We start from the raw sequence: 24,620 nt of genomic DNA, 5'->3' as shown, positions 1-24,620 counted from the left end.
ACCTGTTTTTGTTTTAAGAGGCTGTTTTTATCAGCAGGATCCAACAGATGAGCATTTCCATTGTCTTTGGGATACTACAAAACAGATTCACCAAAACTCATGAACTGATAGGTGAGGGAGTCTTACACTGTACTTCCTGTCTGGGAACTCTTAGATGGGCTCTGGGATTTCATTCAAAAGCAAGGAATCAGCATTCAGAATTTTTAACCTAGAGAATGCCAGTAAGGAGAAGAAACACACTCTTCACCATCTAACTGGGACTGAATTTCCATTCCTGAGCTCCGACAACACAGAAACATGCACATGTCCCTACAGACAGGTCAGACAGAACTTACCAGAAGCATGGCGGATGTCCCATTGGGTCTGGACAAGTGGATGGTCATTTCAGGGAACATCCGGTCGATGCGGCTAATCACGTCGTCAACATATCTGAGAGGAAGAAACAATGTGTAAGAGCTGGAGCCCCAACTGAGAGAGAAAAATCTACAGTGCACCAGAGGCTTCTCTTCTCAGTTTAAGTTTTCATTAGTGAAATGCATTTTTAAGAAGGCCAGTGGGATTTATGAGGCTTTTTTTTTTTTTTTTTTAGCAAAAATATGACTCCCTAGTTCCTCCTCTTGTTTTCCAGAACCGTCCATTTTTTTTTAGTGATTTCTTTTGCTATTTACCTCCGCATTTCCATGTGATGTATTTTTAATGCCAGTTCTTGGTCTTTCATTTTAAGGTATGACCTTGTGGCTTTCCTCTATAGATCAGAATTTAATTCCACCGCCCTCCTGGCCACGGGGCCCCTCCCTCTGTCCCCTGGTTTAGGGGTGGAAGTGGCTTCCTGTTTTGCTCACCTCTGCTTGCTTCTTGTTTCCTGTTTCCTTCTTATCTCAATCACCTCAACAGTCAATTCTCTGGATTAAATTCCTTCTGTTTTAAATACCTGAAGTCATTCCCATTTTTCTGGTTTGCGGCTAATGAATTCAAATTACATCACAATTTTTGCTTAAATCAGTATTTATTGTTCACATTCTAAAATATTTGCTTATTTTTTTAAGGGAATTTTTTTAAAGTCTTTATTGAATTTGTTACAGTATTGTTTCTGCTTTATGTTTTGGGTTTTTTTTTGCACGAGGCATGCAGACTATCTTAACTCCATGGCCAGGGATTGAACCCACACCCCTTGCTTTGGAAGGCGAAGTCTCAACCACTGGACTGTCAGGGACATCCCATCTGCATATGTTTTTAATAACTGAGCCACACAGTGGCTCATGGGTAATTTACAGTTATTTTTGTCTTACTGAATTTTTACTTGATTAGTTTTCTATTACAATTTTTTCCCTTAAAACTCTCTGCCTGACTCTAAAACTTCTCTCACTATGGTCAAACATATCAGACACTCTATCAGTTTACATTTTTTTTCTGGAAACATTCCTCTGAAAGGCAGTCTTCTGTTTTTCTGACCCAAATGGAACTTGTATCTCTTAAGATTTAATAATCATTGAGATTACCGACACTAAGCACTCAGCGTGGCATACACTAAAACCTCAAAAATTATAAACACTCTCACTGGACTATCATGGGCATTATGGGTAGTCTGCAAAGATGTCCTCTCTTTGCAGGAAGACTCCCTCCCGCCTCCACCACCCCAGTGGAAGCCCACTGAGGCTATGCCAACCCACAGCCTGAGCAGAGCTAGGGCTGGGTCTGGTTCAGACCCCCTGAGAGGAGAATCACAGCAGCACTCGTGCTCACTGTCCACAGTCACATGACACAAAGGGGCTGCAGAACACAACAGCTGAGACTCAAAACTACCTGTTAAGGCTTTAACATTTGATTTTATACCCGTCGGGTATGACAAATTACATGTCTATTAGATCAGGGACATGTAAAAGATATGTTCTCTTGGGGAAAGAGAGAGATTAGCTCTCCACTCGCAACATGAACAGACTTTAGTGTGAAACCTGGCGCTCACAAGAGAGAGCAGACAACACAATGCTGTGAATATCAACATACCAACTGTGGGAAGTTAGAAAGTAATCTTGCTGATTAACTTATCAGGTTTTCCTTAGAGAATGCTCCATGCAGCTTTAGACTTCAAGCTGACAAAGGAGGAGAACTCCAGAAGGCCCAGTGCTGAGGAGTGATGCTAGGAAGACCAGAGCAAAGATGTGTGAAAAGAGGTGGAGAAGCCTTCAAGGCTACTTGCCCCTGCAGAAGAGGGCTGCCTGCAGGAAGACTCAACGTATTCTTCAAGCATGTAAATAACTTTAACAAACTCAGGTACCACACAGTCATCTTCCACCTTGAGAAAGGACCATAAGAGGAGGTTGTGGCATTAAAAAGCAAACTAGCTCAGAAAGAACAAGAGGTGTAAGAGGTACTGCTTAAAGGCAGGGCCCTACAAGGCCCTATTTCTGTGGGCTTTGAAAATGGTTAAGAAACAATCTTTCCTGGATGGCTGAGAGGAAGACTGACAAAGACATCATGTCCATGGTCCTTCCTAGATTTACAGCTTCCGGATGCACAACCTCAGCTCTCAGCTTAAATGCTACAAGGAGATGAAAAGATGAAGAGAGGAGGAAATGAACACATTTTTCATTACTACCTCCTGTTTCTGGAGATGGTGGAAGACATGTGGCAAGATTCATGTCAAAAGTTGACACCAGGTCACTGGAAACATCTCTGCATTTACATACTTCTTTGCTAACTCTATGTGTATGGCTTAAACTCTGTTCTTTCAGACTCAGCAGGAAGCAAAAACCTGCTGTCCTGTGTGGACGGAGGTCATTGCTAAGTATATGCTAATGGGGAGGGGGGCTGGCAATGCCTTCTGAACGAATCCTCAATCAATAGCCATCATAGCTCTGGACAGCAAAATGCAAATGAACGTGCAGAACTTCAGCACAAAGGTATCCTAATCTGCTCTCCCGTGTACTGTTCACCTTGAAGGGAATGCTTTCTACAACACTCGTGTCTCTAATAGGCTAAGAACTTTGGGGGATAGATAGGCTAGGTGATGATTCCAGAACCAAGTTCAGGGTGTAGACTTCCAGGATACTAAGCCAACTACCTGACCTGCTTTCAGCAGGAGCCAGCGTTCTGAAAGGGCAGACGATAAATGTTTCTGGCCATTTCTGGAATCCTTTATATGTGAACTCTTTACTTGCAAAGGAAGGCCATGGAGGGAGAAAAAGAGTTCCTAGGAGAAATATCTAACGTGGACACAGGGAAGTAGAGAGGTCTGGGGCAGTAGTTTTTGTTCCCTCTCCAACCAGTGATCTCAGATAAAGCTCAGCAAGCTCGATCCAAAGATTTTATTAAGCACAAATGCATTTCAAGGAGACTGTTTTTCCTTCCCGTGCCTAACATAAAGGAGATGCAAATTTCCTTTTTACAGGTGACATTATGTATTTGCCAAAAAGAGAAAAAGCCAGCTGCATCTTTCACTGAGGAAAACAGTGTCTAAATCCTAGAAGCAAAGAAGCAAAACATTTCATTTTCAAGTAGACCCAACCTTCAAAGCGCAGACCCACCACTAGTGACTTGACAGAAATAAGGAAAGCTTGGAACGGCGAGCTAAAAAGCTGGAGGCTCAGGAGATGACATTTTCTTTCTGCCGGGGCTGGGGGCTGGCCTGGCAGGGGGTCCTGGTTTCCTCTCTGGCAGCATCCCCCGGCCGGTGTGCCCCGCCAGCCATGCCAGTGCGTGCAGAGCTGGGCGTGAAGGGCCAGGACAGGTAGGAACAGTGCGCTCCCCGCCCTCCCACACACCACCATATGTTCCACTCCGCTCTGCGGCAGGATCGAATTACTTTAATTTTTACCTTTGGAATATAGGCAAACAAGCGCGAACACAGCAGCGGTGACTAGTTTACACTTGAGCAGACGTGGTGCGGAACGACATTAATTTAGTGCCAAATTGAGCAGTGAGTCACAATTTGCACATATCTGTCAACCTGTTAACAGGGTAATAACTTGGAAAGATTGCTGTTCCTATTTACATTACAGAGGCCTTTCGAAAACGGAGAGCTGCTTCGTTCTCCCTCCATGAAGCACGCAGCCCATCCGCGGGCTGGCTGGGCCAAGAACCAGACTTTTAGAAACATAAACTCCTAGAAATCACAGGTTCAGATCAAGGTGTGATTCATAGCTTCAGTATTTTCAGGTAGAAAATGAATCTTACAGCAATTAAGAGAATTTCGTTTCCCTGGCCTGCCCTCCCCCCGTTACAGTCAGACTCTCAATGGTTTCTGATTCAATTTCCTTAGCGCATCTGACGGTTCCTTCTCAGGGTTTCCAAAGGCATCCTTAGCACCAAGTTTCAGTCTCAACTCTTGCCACATCTCTGCTTCATCAGAAACAATCACGCCATTCTCAGGCTCCTAACGTTCATCTCTGAAGCCCTATAAACCTTGCTCTCTTCTGATTTTCTTCAAGGAGCTTGGCCTCCTTCTCTAAGTGTCTTTAATCAGAGAATTAACACTGGGACCCCAGAGGTCCTCTTACTCAACGTCCCTGTCACTCTAGGGACTTAACAACATCTCCAAGAGGTGGTCTGCTTAAGTCCACCATCCTGGAGCACGGCTCACAAGGCAGCCCCACTCACTACTGGACTACCAGGCTGCTTCCAACCCACTGACCAGCGTCTTCACCCAATTCCCCCCCCTTCAGTCTTGAGCCTTGTGAAGCCACATACAGGCGCTTCCTCTGAAATCTAAGGCTTTCTGCAAACACATAAAAGACTATTAGGCTTCCGGCTTATCGGTGCTTTTAACTCTTTCTTGGATCACAGATTCCTTTCAGAAGGTGCTGAAAACAAAAATACATGTCTACACACAGTTTTCCATACAATTTTCTGCAGTTTATAGGTCCCTTAAAGACCATTCATGGACCCCAAGTTCAGAATAGCTGCTCTGGACCTGTTCTAGAATGAGGCGCCTGGTTTTCCTCTTTGTTCCTTTCTGAATGGTAAATTGTAGTATTTTTCAATGAAGCCGCCTTCATCTTAGAAACACATGTTCATCAGCCCACAAGTGAACGCACTGGAGTGCTGCATGGGGCACACCGGATCTCCTAGCTCTGATTATCTTAAAGTCATGGCTCCATGTTGGAGCCCAAGGTTAATGTTTGTTCTTAAACTACTGCCTCTCACTGCTAATCTTTCCAACAAAGGCAAAAACCTACTTCTCTGACCGTAGAGGTCACCTGACAGTAAGGAAACCTTTCCTCCCTGACAGCCACGTCACACCTGGGCTTTACGGAAACTCCGTGCTTCTATAAAGAAAGAGCCCCTGCCTTCTGCATCACCCCTTAAGGCATAAGTCAGCGGTGAACTCAACCTCAAGTCCTAGGAGGGCCAAGTCCAGGTGCTGGTCTGGCCCCGCCTCCTCCCCCCATGACCCCAGCAGCTCGCAGCGCCCTGCAACGCGCTCTGCATTCTCTGCCTGGAGGATCCGTCTGGTAACCCCCCACCCCACACCCAGCTCAGCTTTGGGCTGGCCCCCCACCACTCAGTGGCCTTCATCTCACCTCTATGCTCAGCTTTGGGCTGGGCCCCCCACCACTCAGTGGCCTTCATCTCACCTCTATGGCACCTTTTAATCCTCTCTGTGTCTCCCGTCCCAGCTGTAATTAAGCAATTTTTCCGGGTGATTATTTGTTTAATGTCTATCTCCCCAACAGATCTCTCCACGGAATCACATTTCTGCCTTCTTTAGAAAGGCGGAATCCCAGCACATGGCCAACTGTACCTGGCACCCACCAGACACTCCTCAAATATTTGCCCAAGAAAGAGACAGGACATTCGAAGTAAGCTATGCAAATACCAGTCGGGCAGTTATGAAACGACTCAACACAAAGTTCTCTTTAGCAGATGAAGATCTGAGGTGTTGAGGAGTTCATCATCTTAGCCAGCAATATCACTACCAGCAGCAGCCATAGAGCCCCACGGAAGCAACCTCAAAGCAGGCAGGAGACGCTTCCAAGTCTTACTGCCTAAGACGTGGCTACAAAACCCCTGCATCTGTTTTAGGAGAAGCTCGATGCCTCTTGGAAGCAGGAGCCTTCTGAAGATGTACACTGCGTTATCAACATGCCAGTTTTCAAATGCTGCTTCTAATGAACTAATTAATTCTGCAAAAACATTAGTACAAAGATGCGTGCTACCAAATCGGGATCACAATACCCCCAAACGATAGCAAGACAGAACGTGGAAGACATTTCTAAAGATACCGGTTTTGTAAAATGTTAGTTCTCTCCCTTGCACAATGAAATACATGGCAAAGCATTTGTCATTAAAGCCTTAAAATAACTTGCTGGACAGATGGCTTAGCTCTCTATAAAGTCTGACCCCTCCTCAAAAGAAAAAAAACAACCAACAAAGCTGGACTCTGGCCAGTGATCCCGTGTTAGTGAGATGCTTAGCAGCTCGAACCAGATATTTAAATAGCATTTACCCCACACGGTGCACACAACACATGCTGTTCATTTTCTCCCCCATACAAAACCTGAAAGTTAGGGATGCATAGATTAATAAACCACCTTCTTGGGGAAAGGGTGATGCCCAGGAGATAACAAAAAGGGAGCAATTTACACCATCTGAAATTGATTTAAGATTTTACTCTACACCTGTCCAAAAATGATGAGACCGAGTGGACTTTGCTGGTGGGTGGAAACAGAAAGGGGTTTGTTTAATTACTTTGTGAGAATGAGATTGCCTGAAACTCCAACTATTAATCTCAATATGATGAAGAAACAGGATTGGGAACTTAGGTCAAACTTGCTCACTCCTCCCAATTTGGTCAAACTTCTTAGGTTTGTAAAATATTGAATCGACATGTCTATAAAAGGAGTTTGGTTGTTCTCTAACTGTACATTAAGAAGGAAGACCAGATGAGTTGGGGGCTTCCCTGGTGGCTCAGCAGAGAAGGCAATGGCACCCCACCCCAGTACTCTTGCCTGGAAAATCCCATGGACAGAGGAACCTGGTGGGCTGCAGTTCACGGGGTCACTAAGAGTTGGATACGACTGAGCGACTTTACTTTCACTTTTCACTTTCATGCATTGGAGAAGGAAATGGCAACCCACTCCAGTGTTCTTGCCTGAAGAATCCCAGGGACGGGGGAGCCTGGTGGGCTGCTGTCTATGGGGTCGCACAGAGTCAGACACGACTGAAGTGACTTAGCAGCAGCAGCAGCTGGTGGTGGCTCAGTGGTACAGAATCTGCCTACCCCACTGCAGGAGACGTGGCTTCAATCCCTGGGTTGGGAAGATCCCCTGGAGGAGAACACGGCAACCCACTCCAGTATTCTTGACCACAGAATCCCAAGGTCAGAGGAGGCTGGTGGGCTACAGTCCATGGGCTCGCACAGAGTCAGACATGACTGAAGCAACTAAGCAGCAGATGGTGGTCTAGTCGCTAAGTCGTGTCCAACTCTTGAGATCCCATGGCCTATAGCCTAATGGGCTCCTCTATCCTCAGGTGAGAATACTGGAGTGGGTTGCCATTTTCTTCTCCAGAGGATCTTCCTGACCTAGGAATCGAACCTGGGTCTCCTGCATTGCATGCAGATTCTTTACCTACTGAGCTATGAGGGAAGTCGTAAGCAGCAGATGAGTTACAGACAAGAAGAGCAGCTTAGATTCCTCCACTCTCTCTCACTGCACCCACTCCCTTACCACTTCTACCCACCTAGCGGCCTGCCAACTGTTAGTCCCCTTCAAGAAAAGACACACAGGGACTTCCCTGGCGCTCCAGTGGTTAGGAATCCACCTTCCAATGCAGGGGTCACAGGTTCGAAGCCCTAGCTGGGGAACTAAGATCCCACATGCAACTAAGCCCTAAGGTGTGAACACCTCCTGTTGTGCCACAACAAAGAGCCCACACAGCCAAAGATAAATAAGTAATAGACCTGAGGATCTGTTTCTTACCATAGGAAAGAAAAGACACTCAAAACTTCAAAATTTCTTTATGGAAACTCAACACCTAAGGAGATACAGATCAGGAAGGCATGCTTCCTTGGAGGGGAGCTGCAGCCAGGCCACGGATGTAGAAGAGCGGCTTCTTCCTCTTCTCCCTGAACAGCCGATGAACTCTGAACTACATCGGTGTGTAACCTGAAGAATCACCTGGGCAAGCAAACAAAAGCCACCTCCATTTCCATAAGGTGAAATAAATGTGCACTCACCACCTAGACTCATACAGAGTCTAACCTCTCTTCTTCTATTAGGTACAAGCAGCCTAGTAAACCCTGGTTATGTACAAACTGGAACACATAGCAAACACCATCACGAGACAGAATTTTTCCTTTACTATCCTAGTTTGTAACTATCCCTATTATATCTATTAACAAATATTTATTGAGTGCCTTGGGCTTCCCTGGTGGCTGAGTGGTAAAGAATCCACATGCAATGCAGGAGTCATGGGTTTGATCCCTGGGTCGGGAAGATCGTCTGGAGGAGGCAATGGCAACCCACTCCAGTATTCTTGCCTGGGAAATCCCATGGACAGAAGCGCCTGGTGGGCACAGTCCCTGGGGTTACAAAGAGTGGGACAGGACTGAGTGACTAAACCATCAAAACAGAGAGGTAGCGCTCACTTCGGCAGCACATGGACTAAAAAAGAGGAGAGGTAACGAGTTTAGTTTGTAAACTATCCCTATTGTATCTATTAACAAATATTTAATGAGTGTCTACAGTTGTCAATAATTACTGTGTTCAGGGAATGATCTTAAGTATCTAAGGATTAAAAAAAAAACAAAACTGGAATGAAAGGTGGGATGGAGGTTCACAAGCGAGGGGACATGTGTGTGTCACCTATGGCTGATTCATGTTGATGTATGGCAGAAACCAACAGAATAATGTAAAGCAATTCCTACAATGCAGGAGACCCGTGTTCGATCCCTGGAGAAGGAAATGCAACCCACTCCAGTATTCTTGCCTGGGAAATCCCATGGCCAGACGAGCCTGGGAGACTATAATCCATGGGGTCGCAAAGTCGCTCAGACACAACTCACTCACTGGCTAAAAATAAATTAATTAAAAAAAAATATCGTATTAGCTGGCTCCCAGCAGACTTTCTCTGGAGGGATGGGTCCAGCCTGTGCTTTCTGCTGGAGGAGTCAGGCTGAGCAGGAAAGCAGGCCTTATTTTCCAGTTTCCAAGGCACTTGTGTGTTCTTTATCTTGTTTGATCCCTCACCAAGTCTGTAAAACAAGAAGGGCAAGTGCAAAACTCCTGCTTTATAAACAACAGAAAAAAGGAGGTTAAGTGACCTGTTCGAGGTGACAGCACAGAGTGGCTGAGCCAGCCTCAGACTGGACCTCTCTGATCCCCACCCCAGGGTTTCCCTGCCCTGCCCCCTGCGGTACTTTACAGGTCTGGGAGGACCGCACGGAAAAGGTAGACTGCCCCTTTCTCATTCCCCAGACTTTAGAAGATAACTGAGAAAGTGAGAGGTAGCGTACTGACAAAATATAATCAGTGTATGATTTTCTCTCTCCCAATCGTTCAGTAAATACCCACTTGGTGCCTCACTGGGCCCAGGGACACAGGGATGCTCTGGTGGTTTCCACCCTCTCAGGGCTTACACTTCATTTGGTTACAAGGCATCTTCCTTCAGAAAAACCAGGACAGCTAAGTTAAAGTTCCTTCGATTCTCCTGTCAGGAGGAAAATTAAAGTGCAAAGTTTGTAGGCTACAGGAAGGGGCAGAAAAGTGAATACATTTTTTGGTTTTATTTTATATTAATAACTAGGATGCTCAACATTTAGAAAACTAAGATCGCGGCATCTGGTCCCATCACTTCATGGGAAATAGATGGGGAAACAGTGGAAACAGTGTCAGACTTTATTTTTTGGGGCTCCAAAATCACTGCAGGTGGTGATTGCAGCCATGAAATTAAAAGACACTTATTCCTTGGAAGAAAAGTTATGACCAACCTAGATAGCATATTCAAAAGCAGAGACATTCCTTTGCCAACAAAGGTCCGTCTAGTCAAGGCTATGGTTTTTCCCGTGTCATGTATGGATGCGAGAGTTGGACTGTGAAGAAGGTTGAGTACTGAAGAATTGACGCTTGTGAGCTGTGGTGTTGGAGAAGACTCTTCAGAGTCCCTTGGACTGCAAGCAGATCCAACCAGTCCATTCTGAAGGAGATCAGCCCTGGGTGTTCTTTGGAAGGAATGATGCTAAAGCTGAAACTCCAGTACTTCGGCCACCTCATGCGAAGAGTTGACTCACTGGAAAAGACTCTGATGCTGGGAGGGATTGGGGGCAGAAGGAGAAGGGGATGACAGGGGATGAGATGGCTGGATGGCATCACTGACTCGATGGATGTGAGTTTGAGTGAACTCCGGGAGATGGTGATGGACAGGGAGGCCTGGCGTGCTGCGATTCATGGGGTTGCAAAGAGTCAGACACGACTGAGCGACTGAATTGAACTGAATAACTAGGAGGTAAACGTTTTCCTCAACTTCTGTTCTTCTTGCATTAAAAAATTCATTCAGATACTGGTGGGTCCTAGTTTTCCCTAAAATGTTTAAACAACGTATTAAGCTTAGGGAAGAATTTACAGTTTCACTCGGGATCTACCTCCTCTGCAAGCCCTTCCATGTTACACAGAGGGGGGAAAGAATTCCCAAACAAAAATCCACACTGAGCTTTCCAACAAGACCAATTAACAAGTTGTTAAATTGGTCACCTATGTCAGAGCTGCAAAAATGACCCCTGGAGCTCACAGCTCACTCACTCTCTCACAGCTCACAGCTCACTCACTCTCTCACTTTGGGCTCCAGTAACCAAACTCTTCCTGCAGGGGAAGGGCTGGCCTGGGCTATTACTGCACGGGTCCCTGGGATTCCCACACCCGCTGGTCCCTTTACTAAAGACCTCTCACCCTGGAAATCGTCCGTCTGCTGGAGTCTCCTCCCGGAACAATAAAGATTCTTCTCAAACAAATCCTACGACATTAAAACCAACCCTGCAATTCTCCTGCTAGAGTAAGAAAGCTGAAAAACAGTTCAATTAATTGAGAAGACTGATATGACTATTCTAAATTGGTAATGAAGTACAACTTTACAGCCACTCTGCTTACTTAATGCAACGTCATTCGTCAACAAGTATTTCCTGGGGTGTTATAACCATGGGATGTGGCTAGTTTTGAAATTCATGGCATTTAAACAGAATTATGGAATCATAATGAAAGTATCTGCCTCCCTGAGAAGCAGTTTGCTCCTCCTCTTGCGGTTCCTTCCTCCTGAAATGCACCATGGCCCTCCACGCCGCAGACACAAACCGCTCCTTCACAGATCCCTGCCGAGCGACAGTCTGCTTTCCCCTCCACTGTCCAGTTCACACTGGCCCCAGAGCGACAATTTTCACAACGCGACATGACACTCACAGATTGGTATGTGGTATGGACAAACATTTGCCTTAAAAAAAAAAATTTATTTATTTACTGATGGCTGTACCAGCACATGTGGGATCTTAGTTCTCTGACCAGGAATCAAACACACATGTCCTGCATTGGACATGCAGAGTCTTAACTGCTGGACCACGAGAGCCGTCCCATATGGATGAACACTTTCAACTTAAATATATGTATACTGGAAAAGACCCTGACACTGAGAAAGATTGAAGACAAAAGGAGAAGGGGGCGACAGAGGATGAGACGGTCAGAACACAATACCCACTCAATGGATGTGAATTTGAGCAAACTCTGGGAGACAGTGGAGGACAAAGGAGCCTGGCACGCTGCAGTCCACGGAGTCACAAAGAGTTGGAAACACCTTAGCCACTGAACAACAACAGCAACAACATATAGAACAGCATGTAAGTAGCAAATAAAACCTGTGATTTCACAGGCATTATTTCTTAGAATGAGGGTACGTTTTAAAAAATGAGTTTATTTAGAGAAAAATATGGAACTAATAGAATAGCTGACTAAAGATTATGGCAAACATCCTATAAGAGACTAAAAATGACTGAGTTTAGAAACACCCTTCAAATAAACCAGGTAATTAAACAGCTTTGTTTTGAAAGGTTTTGCTTGTCTTTGTAGATTGTGGGGTGTTTTTTTTTTTAATTCTAAATGAATCTTCACTTTGGACCTTAAAAAATCTGTTGTCACTCATACATCTGGAGCTATTGAAAACAGGATATGGATACGCATCCTCAGAGGGGCGAGGTGTTTAGGTCAGCAATATGGTGAAGCAAGGGCCGTGCCGATCAATCACCCTGGGCGCTGACTGCATAAGAATGTGTGTCTGGGAATCTGCCACATGAGCAAGAGACAGAGGCCTCCTTCACAGAAAATAAAATGGCTTTCAGTCCGGCACCAGCATGCGTGGCCACCACTCCAGAGTTCCTTTTGCCACCCTCAAAAGGAGTGAAAAACTGGACCAGAACATAGTTCTCCAGTGGAGCCGAGTCTAGGATCCCACCCATAGCAGGCGATGCTTAAGGCAGCCTGAACACACTCTCAGAGGGCACCCCCTACAGGATTATGATGGCCTCACTGAACCAGAGCCAACTCAACATTCATCATATTACCCTACACTGAGAGATCTTGCAGTAGTCTTTCAAATCATGGCTGAAAGAATCCTGGGTCGGGTGTGGAAAGATCTGGGCTCTCTCCTAGTTCCCGCTCACTCAGAGGCCACAGTGGGCAAAACATCTAGCCCTTCCAGCTCTGGTCTCCTCTTCTTTGGACGCGATGAACTCAACAGGTCCTTCCAAATCTAGTCAATTCAGCACCCACTTCCTAAGAGCTTAGTATATACACAAAGAAGTGATTTCACAGTTTCCAAAGACTATCTGTCTTTGAATGGTACATACGGTAATCATTATAGAAAATCCAATGAATCAGAACACCCTATTCCTTAACCTTTGTGAATAACTGAAATCTACTGTACTTTGGTAAAAATTTATCAGAGTTTTAACAGCAGGACTACTTCAAGTATATAGTCCTGGCATAAAACACATTGCCTTTGTCACTGTCTAGTGGGGCCCGTTTCTAGAAATGTCTGAAGAAACGTCTAACTAGAAAGGACTCCCACAACCAAGTCTTAGGACTCAAGATGAGTCTCTTAACAAAAACCCCAGGAAACAGCAATTCTGTAATCAAGGAAATTTTCAGGAAGGACTCTCTCCACTAGAGTTCACACATGAATATTTACTGCGGCCTAGTGGGCTGCCCTAACGTGGCGAGTAACATACTCAGAGGGCATGCGTAATTAAAGGGCACATAACAAATATATCTTTCACTTGATCTCAGAATAAAACAGATAAAAACAAGCATTTACTTGAATGCTAATGGCTTTAGGAATAGAAGCCAGGAGTATAAACATCCAGGTCCTTAAATGCTCAAACCTCAGACGCCCACTCTCATAAACAGAAGACCTGCTACAACCAACGGATGCAAATGTACTCAGATTTGTTTGTCGAAAAAGTCACTCCATGTAACGCTCCAAATATCCCCATATACAATTACCCATGAAGGCTGTAAGGCAGCTCTGACCTGTCAAGGCGAGTGTGTGTGCACATGCATTACATGCACACACACACACACACACACACACACACGTATTTCCGGGGGCAGAACAGACTGCTCAAAAGCTGGGGACACAGCTTATAGGGATGAAACATGTTTCTCCTGCTAGGATCTCACAGCAGTCCTCAACACACAGGACTTGGCGAATCACCCTGCAAATGAGTTGACAACACAATGGGTCCAAATCAAACGCTCAGAACCTGGAGGATTATGTGTAAAAGGAGAGAGAATCAGTCCATCGTGGTAAAAACAGCTGCAGTACCAACGTGCATGATAATAAATGGATGACAAATTGGAGAGTATGCTTAGAAGATGAACACACCGAGTAATCCTTTTTGCAAGCAAGATGTACAAAGACTTCACAAGGGGAGAGAGTCTGTCTCTAACAGAGATAACACGGTTACTCCTGAAACATGCAAAAGGAAGTTGCCGAGTGAAGACAGATCAATTATTCTTGGTCGATGAGAATAAGAAGAGAGAGTTCCAGCAGGGAACACTGAGGTTAAATATTAGGCAAAACTTTACAAGTAGAAGGATTGCTAGTAGAGGAGAGAGGCTGCCAGGAGAGGCACGGAAATGACCGCCTGTAGAGACATTCAGGGTTAAACCTGACACCTGCCTAATTATACCCGAATTATTCCTGCCACAGTTCAGGAGAACGGGAGAAATGTGCCACCAGAGAGGTCTGCTCTGATCTAAAGGAGGAAGAAAACAGGAGGTTAAACTCCCGCTTTTCAACACTTTTAACCTTCCGGTATAAGTGAGGGTTTTACCCACTGGGCAAAACTCTTGACCCTTAAACCCATCACATGCCTTTGAAAACGCTCTGCATCTGTTGCGGCGGGCAAGAAGTCAACACAATGGCGACTGTTTTGGAGAAAAGAAAGGCGGGCTTTCTGGAAGGTGGCGCTGGGTAATACACAGCACACCCAGACAACAGCACTTCTTCCCTGCCTGCCACGCTCTCTGACATTTCCCAGTCTTAATTCAAAGCTTGCTTTCTTTGTTGAGTTCCAAACAGGGGCATGTTACTTGTTGTTAAGCAATGTAAAGCGTTTAGGCTTGATTAGCATGACCCAGAAACTTTTCATCATTTTCAGGAAGGTTCTAAGGGCCTGCTAACAAGTCTGGGAAATAGGGCTGTTTTTTTGTTTTGTTTTAAACAGATTTCTACTGTAAATGATCACTGACCATCAGCCTCTGTGTTCCAAGGCCTAATGAAGGCAGCAGGGTCCAGATCAGAACTCCCACCTTCATTAACTAGCCAAGGAATCCCATGTGTGTTGGCGGGGAGACTCTGCTTTCCACGATCGCTTCTCATCTAGGCTGGCAGAGTCCATACGTGTCCACTGGGACTTGAACGCTCTAAGACTAAAAGGTTTTCTGCTCACTTTCTGAGATGACAAGGTGGAGAATGTCACTTCCAGCACTTTTTTCCCCCATGAAAAGGAAGGTACTTTAGTTTATCTCCCTCTTTGGAAATACATTCCAAGAGTTGACAGATTTAAGAATCGGAATAATAGCCCCCCTCCCCCAAATCATATAATTCCAGAGCTAGAATGCACGTAGGAGAATGGCTAATCCAAATTCTTTACTCTTTGGAAACAAAACTGGGGCACGGAAACTGACGGGTTTGGATAAAGCCTTCTAGGTGGCTGTAGGCAAAGCTGGGATTAGAACGCAGACCTTCTGAGTCTCTTCAGGTCCTAAATATATGGTTACCAACATACAGTTTTTGTTTGTTTAGTCGCTAAGTCATGTCTGACTCTTTTTTGACCCATGGACTGTAGCCCGCCAGGCTCTTCTGTTTATGGGATTTCCCAGGCATGAATACTGGAGAGGCTTGCCAATTCCTTCTACAGGGGATCTTCCTGACCCAGGGATCGAATCCACACCTGCACTGCAGACAGATTCTTTACCACTAAGCCACAAGTGAGGCCCTACTAAACGTAATGAACCAACAGATCCCCTGGAGAAGGGAAAGGCTACCCACTCCAGTATTCTGGCCTAGAGAATTCCATGGACTGAATAGTCCATGGGACCTCAAAGAGTCGAATACAACTGAGCGACTTTCACAAACTCTTCCAAAAGACAGATTTAAGAGCCTCTTAGAGTTAAGTTGTCACTGTACTTTTACACTGTGGTTTTCACAATATTCTCATGCACTCTCACTTTTCCAACAGTACCTTCTGGTCATAGTTTAAATGTACTTGAAATTATGCCCCACGGTTTGAAGAAATAGTCCCGATCTATTTTCAAGCACAGACTCTGAGAAATGATGAGTTTGTGCTCAGCGCACTTTTGGGCGTCCTTGACTAGTCCCGGTAGGGTGCCGCCCCGTGCTCGATGAACACCTGGCTTCAGCATTTCCTAAAACCTTTCAGGAAAAAATAATCATCCAGTTACATGCATTTTCGTAGACTCTCAGCACTCTCTCCTTCAGTGAGGAGGTGAGGCTGGATGAAGAATGGAGTAAAATGGTTTTATTTGATGTGGATTTCAAGAAACAGGTTAATGATTTTCACTCCGCAGACGTGCATGACATTTCAGCATTGATTCAAACATGCTTAATTCATCTATTTTGGTTTGTGAGAAAGTTTCCACTCTAAAAACACAACTTTAAAAAACTGAACATGTGTTCTGAAAACCAGTGCTACACTGACCAGTAAAATATTGAAGCATGCTGTTCAATGAGACCATTTTCAAGCCATACATCACTTTCTGTTTGGGTCCGACCCAACTGTTTCAAAGTTCATTTTTACAGTGTTCAGGGATAATAGCAACCATATAATTCACAGGAGCCATGTCCAGTCGATTTCTACAGAGGGTAAATGGAATTTTTCCAAATAGATTAAGTTTTAGTGGAAAGAACAGAGAACCCCTGGGGTTGGTATTTCTGAAACAAAATGGCCAGAAATTAAGTTTGGATAATTTCAGGGTATATTTTTCAAGTGTGACTGGCTCAAAAGGGGAGGGTTGCCACCTTACACAGGACATTTTAAAGCCCCCAGAAGCATCAAGCAGAAAAAGATGGGAACAATCAAGACTCCTATATCATGGCAAAAGTATTTCTGATGCCAACAGCTGGGCGAGGGAGACTAAATACTGGCAGCTGCGCCCAACTTGGCTACCACTGCCAGACGGTGGGCTGTCCCTCATCTGGGACTGCCCCTCAAAGGTTTCAATGCCTCCACCTGTCTCTCTTGATACCTCAACTTAACTGTATCCATTTTTATGACTATCTTCTGAAAACAAAGATATATTATTCCTAATAAGAAAACAATGTATTCAGTCAACCTCGTGGGCACCAATTCAAGTCCCTGTGCTTTATATTTATAGTTTCCTTTCTTTCTTTTTCTCCTGTTTCTCTCCTGTTATATAAGCATTGGCTCCTGGCTGTTGTTAGAATGTGTGCTGCGTGTTTCCAAACGCGTTACCCTGACAACCCAAAGGAAATGGGCTCTGTGAGAGGGTCTTGGACATCTGGGAAACTGACAAGAGCCACATCAGTGGGGCCTGCTCTCATGTGTCTTGGTTCTTGACTAGGTTCCAATCTGTTACGGGGCCAGAAACCAAAGGGTGACCAAGTGAAGGCGCCCTTCTATGCTGCTGGCGGCCCAGCCGGCATCATAGAATGATGATGCACTGAGGCCCTGGGTGTGACCGCGAGGCGATGCAGAAGGCAGCAGAGGTGCTGAAGGGATAAACACATGGGCTCCGGTGAACCTGGGCAGGTAAGTAAACACTGTCTCCGTCTCCTCAACTGCAAATGAGGGTAATGGCTGCACTTAGCTCAGGAGGTTGTTAGGATTAAATAAGATGTAAAGTCCTTAGAATGGGGCCTGAAACCGCCTGAAACCAGGTAATCACTCGAAAACCAACAGCTGCCTGTAGTGGCGACAGCGGTATAAGTGGTGAGGCAGTGTCCAGGCCCCTCTACGCCTCTGTTGGTGCCTTCAACGCCAAGATGCTCGATGAAAACTTCATCCACTGAGGCAAATCATCTATCAGGCTCACAAACAAAACACCATGGGGATTCTTAATGATATTAAGAACCAGAGGAAGAAGAGGGGAGTTGGCAAGGTGGGAGGGAACGGGGGAGGGGGGGGGACGGGGCTGGATTGTGATGCTAGTACCCACTCCGCCTCAACCTCTTACTGGAACCTTGAAGCAAGGATGTGCAAATTCTCCTAAGATGGTGATCTGGTTTAGGAAGTGGAAAGCATAATGTCTAAGCACAAGGGATCAAACTGGTCTGCTTTGATGGAGTCCTTTTCGACACAAGGACATATTAACCACATTTCAAGCTTTCCCACGGCACTATGCTAATGCACGCTCAATGCTACATTCTAAAATCCCGCAACCCTTCCAGCAATTCCATTCTCAGTTCTTATTTTAAACTCACTGTATTTACATGACTGTACTTTTCTCAGTAAAGGTTCTTTAAAAGGGAAAGCATATAAACTTACAGATACCACGTATGCATTATGAATCTTATTTATCTGGATCTAGCTATCATTTATAGATATGTTCACTTAATGTAAAAAGGGTTTGGGAAGGTGAAAAAAATTCAGATCCCTTAATCTTTTCTTTTGAAAATAAATTATTCATGAAGCTCTCTGCCTCATTCCCAAATGGTTAGGTTTAAACAATTGCTTAAAGTGCTGTTTTTAACTGAACAACACATTATTCATAAAGCCTGCAGCCCAGGAAACACTTACTTGCTAACTGGTCATTTTCATCTGATCAATGACTTCACAGCGATGAAACAGACCACAGTGGAATGTGCTTCCAGCACGAGGCCAGTGGCATTAAGAGCCTGCCTCCCATAAACAAAGCAAGTTGGTTAATGGTCACTTTATGGTCCACATCTTACCCTGAAAATCTATCATGGTGTGGCTTAGTCAACCTTGTCTGAGATGATCTGGGGTCCTAAGCACAGCGGGAACCTTCCTGTAACAGGTTAATGGATCAATTTATTTATTTCAAATTTGTTCTTTTCAAGTTGAAAAACCACTGAAGACTTTCCAAGCAATCAGCTCAATAGCCAGAGGGCGAGGCAGTCACATTGGACCTGCTGATCTCGGCCCTTCTCTGTCATTTACGGCCCCTGGCTCAGTGCTCTGGCTCGTGGGTGGCACTGGAGCAGAGTCCAGCAAGACACAGAGCCTGAATTTCTCCCTGTGGGGTCTACACGTCCACCAAAATCTCAGGCTACCTTACACTGAAAAGTACAGCTGGGTTTCACTTTTTCTTAAACACAAACCCAAAGTTAATAAACAGTCCAAATAACAACTACTACAAAGGGTTCCATTTTAAAGCCTAGGCCACCCTCACTCGTTGATATGTATTCTCAAACTTCTCATAAAAAATGTCACCAACTTTAGATCTCACCATCCCTCCTCCCCACAAATCCGGAGAAATTCTCTTTTTAAATTAGCATCTGTCAAACACTAACCCTTCAGCACAGAGTAACCAAGCATGACGAAAATCAGAGATTCGGGAGTCTAATGATCCTTGGTAACCATGTCTATCTAGAGGGGCATGTGACTCTGACAACTGAGATGAAGAGTGCGATCTTGCTAATCACAAACTTCACATTTTAGGGAAAGAGGAAGTTTTATTTTGTCGAATTTCAAGTCATGTGCAATAGGGCCAAAAACACAACGTTGTTCCTAACGTAAGGAAGGGCAAGTTTTACAGTCTCTGACGATTCTCTCTGCTCTTCCAGTGCCACTCCTAGTGACACAGTCTCTGTGTCAGTCACCACACTGCTGCCAGGCAACACTGTCCAGAAGACAAGAACCTGCACTCTGGACAATGACCGCCCTGGCTCAAATCCGCAGTCTGACACCACACAGCCGTGTGACCTTAGCCGAGTCATCCAACCTCTCTGTGCCTCAGTTTCCTCCTGTGTTAAGGAAACATGATAGTACCAGCTTCACGGGGATCTTGTAAGGATTAAATGGCTTAATAAATGCCGAATCCTAAGACCAGAGAGCAGTGTGGAGTATCTGAATGAATGCTCACTACAACCTGACACCGCTTGCTCTTCACTAGCTGTGTGGCCCTGGCTCCCCTTCTCACATCCCAGTTTCTTCATCTGTAAAACAAGCACAATACTTTCCTCACAGCGTGGCTAAGTCACACTGCATGTAATGAGTGCTGGGCACAGAGTCTAGTACACAACACGTGCTCCATCACAGTGATCAGAACCGAACACTTGCTCACACCATGCTCTACTTCATTCAAGAATCTTGGTGTCTGAATAAACAATATGCCATACACTTACTCAGGACACAAACCCTGGGCCATTCCAATTTGTGGGTGTTAATTCAAAAATTTCAAAAATGCTTGGTACTACTATTTTTGGAAATCTCCTAAACGTATCCCCCATGACACCATGGCTGTGAATCAACAAAAAATATATTCAGTGGTTATTTGCAGATGGATAACTGCAAAATTAAACTGAAGTGCATGTATGTTTGTTTAAGATATCACTCCTGCTTTTGTTATCAGGTTACGTTTACAGCGGAGACTTCAACTCAGAAAACACTTGTGTCTCAGGACTCTTATACTGGGAGGTTGGAATGGGTCTTCAGCTAACAAGTATTTATGATTACAAGAATCCTAGTACTCAGAGCTGAAAGGAACCCAACCCCCGTATCTTAGTGATGGGTGGAACCCAGTGACAGTAAGTGGTAGACCCGGGGTCATGTAATTACCAATGGCAGAGGTGGGCCGAGGATCTTGCTTCGCTTCTGGCTCCAAGGCCATCTTTCTTCCCACTCTAATATTAGAAGGCTCCCCAGTGCAGACATTCTGTGAATCTAGAGTTTGTACTGTCTTAAACACCAGTTACTATTCTGTGTTTGACCACAGTATGGTAAGTCTACACACACACAGTGCAATGAGAGACTCTATAACAGAAATTATAACAGAAAAGTCCTCTTTGCTGGGACATGGTAAAACCAGATTTTAAAATCTTTGATGATACTTAAGTCAGTGTATATCACATTACTATTTTAATATCTTGGATTATTTTTTAGTTTATGTGCCTTCAAAACATTTTAGAGAAATGTTTTTCTTTTAGTTATTTTTCAGGGTAATATAATCATAGTAAAAAGGGTTAGAGCTTTTAGGGAAAGTTTCACAATTTTAGTGCGAGCAGGGAGGGGTGGGGCCTTAAGTGCCCATGAGTCACCATCTACCGTCATGGGGCCACCACTGTTCTAGCCCATTGGGGATTTAGGAGCGAGCAAGAGAGCCCTGACTAATGACCAGAGAAGGAAGAGAAGCTTCCATTCTGGTGGCAATGGGCATCATGCACAGAGTTCAAAGTGGGTGAGATGGCAGGGTACAGGGGTTGCTGTGTCGAGGGTGGCCAGGAAGGCCTCTGAGGCAGCATTTAACTAGATGGAGCCTGCAGAATTGTTAGAATCTCTCTAAATTTCCTCCTGGAAACTAGACAGAGTAACTAGAACAGTGAGAAGTAGATGAAATCTTCAGTAAAACTTGATTTAAAAAATTCCCCCAAACCACAGAATACAGCTGTGCAGGACTGCACAGGGTCAACAGCTGTGAGGCTGGGTGGTGGGAGGGAAAAGGGACAACTGAGTGGCCCCAGGGCCACAGATCCCCAAACCACCAGGAAACATCTCCTCCAAAAACAGGGGTCCTACCTGAGCAGGAGCCCTGCAACCTGGGGCTAGGAAATGCTGGCGAACCGAGTGCATCCTCTCAGTGTCTGAGCAAGAAAGATCGCACTCACTCACAGGGGCTCCTCAGGGGCTCAGGAGGGTTGGCCAGTGCTGCCTGGTCCACAGAGCCATCCGGCAAACACTCCACTCAGAAGGCAGCCCTCCTGCTGAGGGCACGCGCTGGAAACGGCCATCACAGGAAGCAGGAATCAAAGCCCCTAAAGGTAGGCGGGTGGGCCATCCAGAGCAAGTGCCAAATGGCAAACAGCATCAAAAGGCTGGGCAGCCAGCACCCTTGAAGGCCTGCACAGCATGGAGCTCTGAGAGGCAGACCAGCACCTGGGTCCTTTATGAGATGGGGAGGCCACCCTGGCTGCCATGCTCCCCCCACAGAACAGGAGGTCCACCCCCAACACACACACACAGGGACACATTAGAAATGTGATCCTGCCCCACTCAGTATGACAAGGAAAAAAAAGTAGAGTGAACAGACTAAGCCATGAAAAAGTGACCACAAGCAGATGAAAACTAACCAATTATTTCAAAATGAGCTAAAAAAATTAAGGGAACACAACCAAAGCTTTGAAAAACAACACAAATCAGAAGTTCTCAGAAGTGAGACAGCTAGACAACAAGAGCATATATAACGAGAGCTAACAAAATTCAGCAAAATGTGAGAAATATTCTTTAGAAATCAGACCAAATTAAAAGAAACATCAGAGCAAAGAGACATCACAGAAAGCACAGTAAGAGGAATGGAGGCAAGAAAGAGACAAGAGAGGGATGCAAGAATCTGATGTATCGTGTGGAGCTTGTTTGGATGCTGGTTTAAAAAAAAAGAAAACCGTAAAAGCACATTTTCAAGACAACTGGGGAAATGTGAATAAGAGTTGAGTGTTACATGGTGTGAGGGAATTACTGTTAATTTTGTTAAGTGTGATAATGACATTGTGATTATAAAGTAAATGTCCTTATTTTGTAGAGACAAGTATTCAGGAGCAAGATGACATGATGTCAGAGATTTGCTTTCAAGAGTTACAGTGGAAACAATTTAAAAAATACTTGTATTTGTTCTTGGTTGTGCTGGGTCTTTGTTGCTGTGTGAAGGCTTTCTCTAGTTGTGGAGAACGGGGGCGCCCCTCTAGCTGCAGCGTGCGGGCTTTTCACTGTGGTGGCGTCTCTTGTTGCGGAGAGAAGATTTGTGCTCATTGTGGAGCACGGGCTCTAGAGCACAGGTTCAGTGGTTGTGGCGCACAGGCTTAGTTGCTCCAAGGCATGTGGGATCTTCCCGGATCAGGGATCGAATCCATGTCTCCTGCACTGGCAGGCGGATTCTATACCACTGAGCCACCAGGGAAGCCCTGCAGCAGAAACAATTTTAAACAATGAAAAAAAGGAAAAGGAAAGCATGGCTGAATATTGGTGATTTGGATTTAGGGGACTGTCCCATGGAGTTCACCCTACTTTTCTCTTCTTTTACATATATTTAAAACTTTAATGGGGGGAGGGGGCACCTGTCCCGTGATCAGGGGAGGGCAGAGCAGGCAGGCAGAAGGAACAGTGCTGAGGCTCAAGGCAGAAATGAACTTGGAGATTTCCAGAAACAAGAGGAAAGCCTGTAGCTGGGGGGCAGGTGCAGCGGGTAAGAGGAGAGAGGTCATGGGGGAGGTCAAGGGTGAAGTGGATGGAGCTGAAGCTATGAAACCAAGCAGGGGCCATGTTATGCAGGCCTGGCCTTTGTCGACCCAGAGGAGGCGTCTGGAATTTATTTTTAAACTGATGGGAAGCTCCTCATTAAGGACAAAGTTGAATTTAAGCTGGAAAAACACTGCTCTGTGTAGGGGCAAGAATGGAAGCAGGGAGACCAGTGAGGGGTTTGCAGGGCTCCAGGTGTGACTTGGACCCCATCAGTGGTGACAGAGAGAAGGGTGGGGTGTAAGATATGATTTAGAGATACTGCTGGTGGACTGAAGTGGGGGAGAGGAGGAGAGGAGGTGAAGAAAAGACATGTTCCTTCTTGGACTGTAGTCATCATAATGATCTCTCTGATCGTAATCTTTCCTCAGAAATGAGAAAATGTCCCAGTTCTTTCTGTCTATCTCTAAACGGTGCTCCATGCCAAGGGTCCTCTTTCTCCAAAAGAAATTTTCAAAAGCACTGTCAGATTTAAATCACCATCAGAAGTCTGACTTACACGTACCTTGGCTCAGGCCACTCCTTATATCCAAAAAATGAGACCAGAAACACGCAGACTACGCAGGTGAGTGACAAGTGAGAGGAGACTGCACGGCCCTCCACACTCTCACTTTAAAAACAATTCCTACACTGGCAATTACTGTCTTCTGCCCAAGCAGCACTGTGGGTCTAGTACAGATGACTTCTACTTGGATTTGTTCACAAACCTAAAGGCTTCACATATAAGAGGTCTGAACCATTGAATACTTATTTAGATACTTTTGGAGGAATGAATACTACAACGATCTGTCCTTTTAGAACAAGTCCTCAATACAAAACAGTATCGTAACAGGCGTTAAGTCATTCCTCTGTCATATACTGATTCTCAGAAATGCTGCACTGAGAACAGAGGAGAGAAAGTCAAGAAGGATGCCTGTGCACTCAAGGGAGAAAGAACAGAAGTACCCACCAGGTAGCAAAGAACAGTGAACTCCAGCAATAAGCTCCTCAAAAGCCAGACCCTCCTCCTGAGGGTGCCGAAGTCTCAGGTGACACATCCATGTCACCTCTGCGGTGAGTCCTCCTCAGCGCACGGCACTGGGCGCTGTAGACACAGAGGGCTCAGAGCATGAATAAGTGCGATCTTTGACTTTAACGGCCCTCCTCCCCTGAATGCTTCAAGTCCCTGAGCTGAATGCAGAGAGGCTCAACTCAGAGCAATGCTCCAGAGGACACAGGTCAAGAAAACCCCGGTTGACATCGTGGGAAGAACTGCTGTACCACAAAAGCAACAGCCTGGGCGCTGGGCACCTTCCCGAGTCTGTGCCATCCACTCTACTCAGAAAATCAGGAACAAAGTAAGCACCAACATACAAAGAGGAGAAGTAGGAAACATATGATGCAATTGGGGCAAGTTTACAGGAGAAACGTGAAAGAAATGGGTCACCTCCCAGTCACTAAGTAAAGAGGGGCTGTGGGCACAAACGTGAAGGCCAAGAGGATGAGCTGGATACCGTCTATCAAGAAGCAAGGGGGCCACAGTGTCTAAAATGTTCCAGATCTTTATCAGGAAAAGAATAAACAGCTGCATTAGTCCAAATAAAAGTGGGGCATTAAGAACACATACTGCATTGTTGTGAAGCATTTTAAAATGACAAAATTAAGCCTAAATGTATGAAGTAAGAATGTTCAAACATGAGTAATCTAG

The 24,620-nt window shown here is 45.2% G+C and overlaps 1 protein-coding gene across 1 annotated transcript in view; it reads right to left on the bottom strand.

Moving 5' to 3' along the window:
- MED27 (mediator complex subunit 27) overlaps nucleotides 1-24,620 on the bottom strand; it is a 217,781-nt gene that overhangs the window by 77,033 nt on the left and 116,128 nt on the right. Inside the window, exon 4 of the mRNA XM_005902761.2 lies at nucleotides 336-429. Coding sequence (XP_005902823.1) covers nucleotides 336-429 — 94 coding nt within the window. The remainder of the gene's footprint in view (nucleotides 1-335; nucleotides 430-24,620) is intronic.

This window comes from Bos mutus, chromosome 11, assembly GCF_027580195.1.
Source record: "Bos mutus isolate GX-2022 chromosome 11, NWIPB_WYAK_1.1, whole genome shotgun sequence".
Classification (NCBI taxonomy): domain Eukaryota; kingdom Metazoa; phylum Chordata; class Mammalia; order Artiodactyla; family Bovidae; genus Bos; species Bos mutus.
The sequence above is the reverse complement of the archived record's forward strand: the minus strand, read 5'-3'. Positions and strand labels throughout refer to the sequence as shown.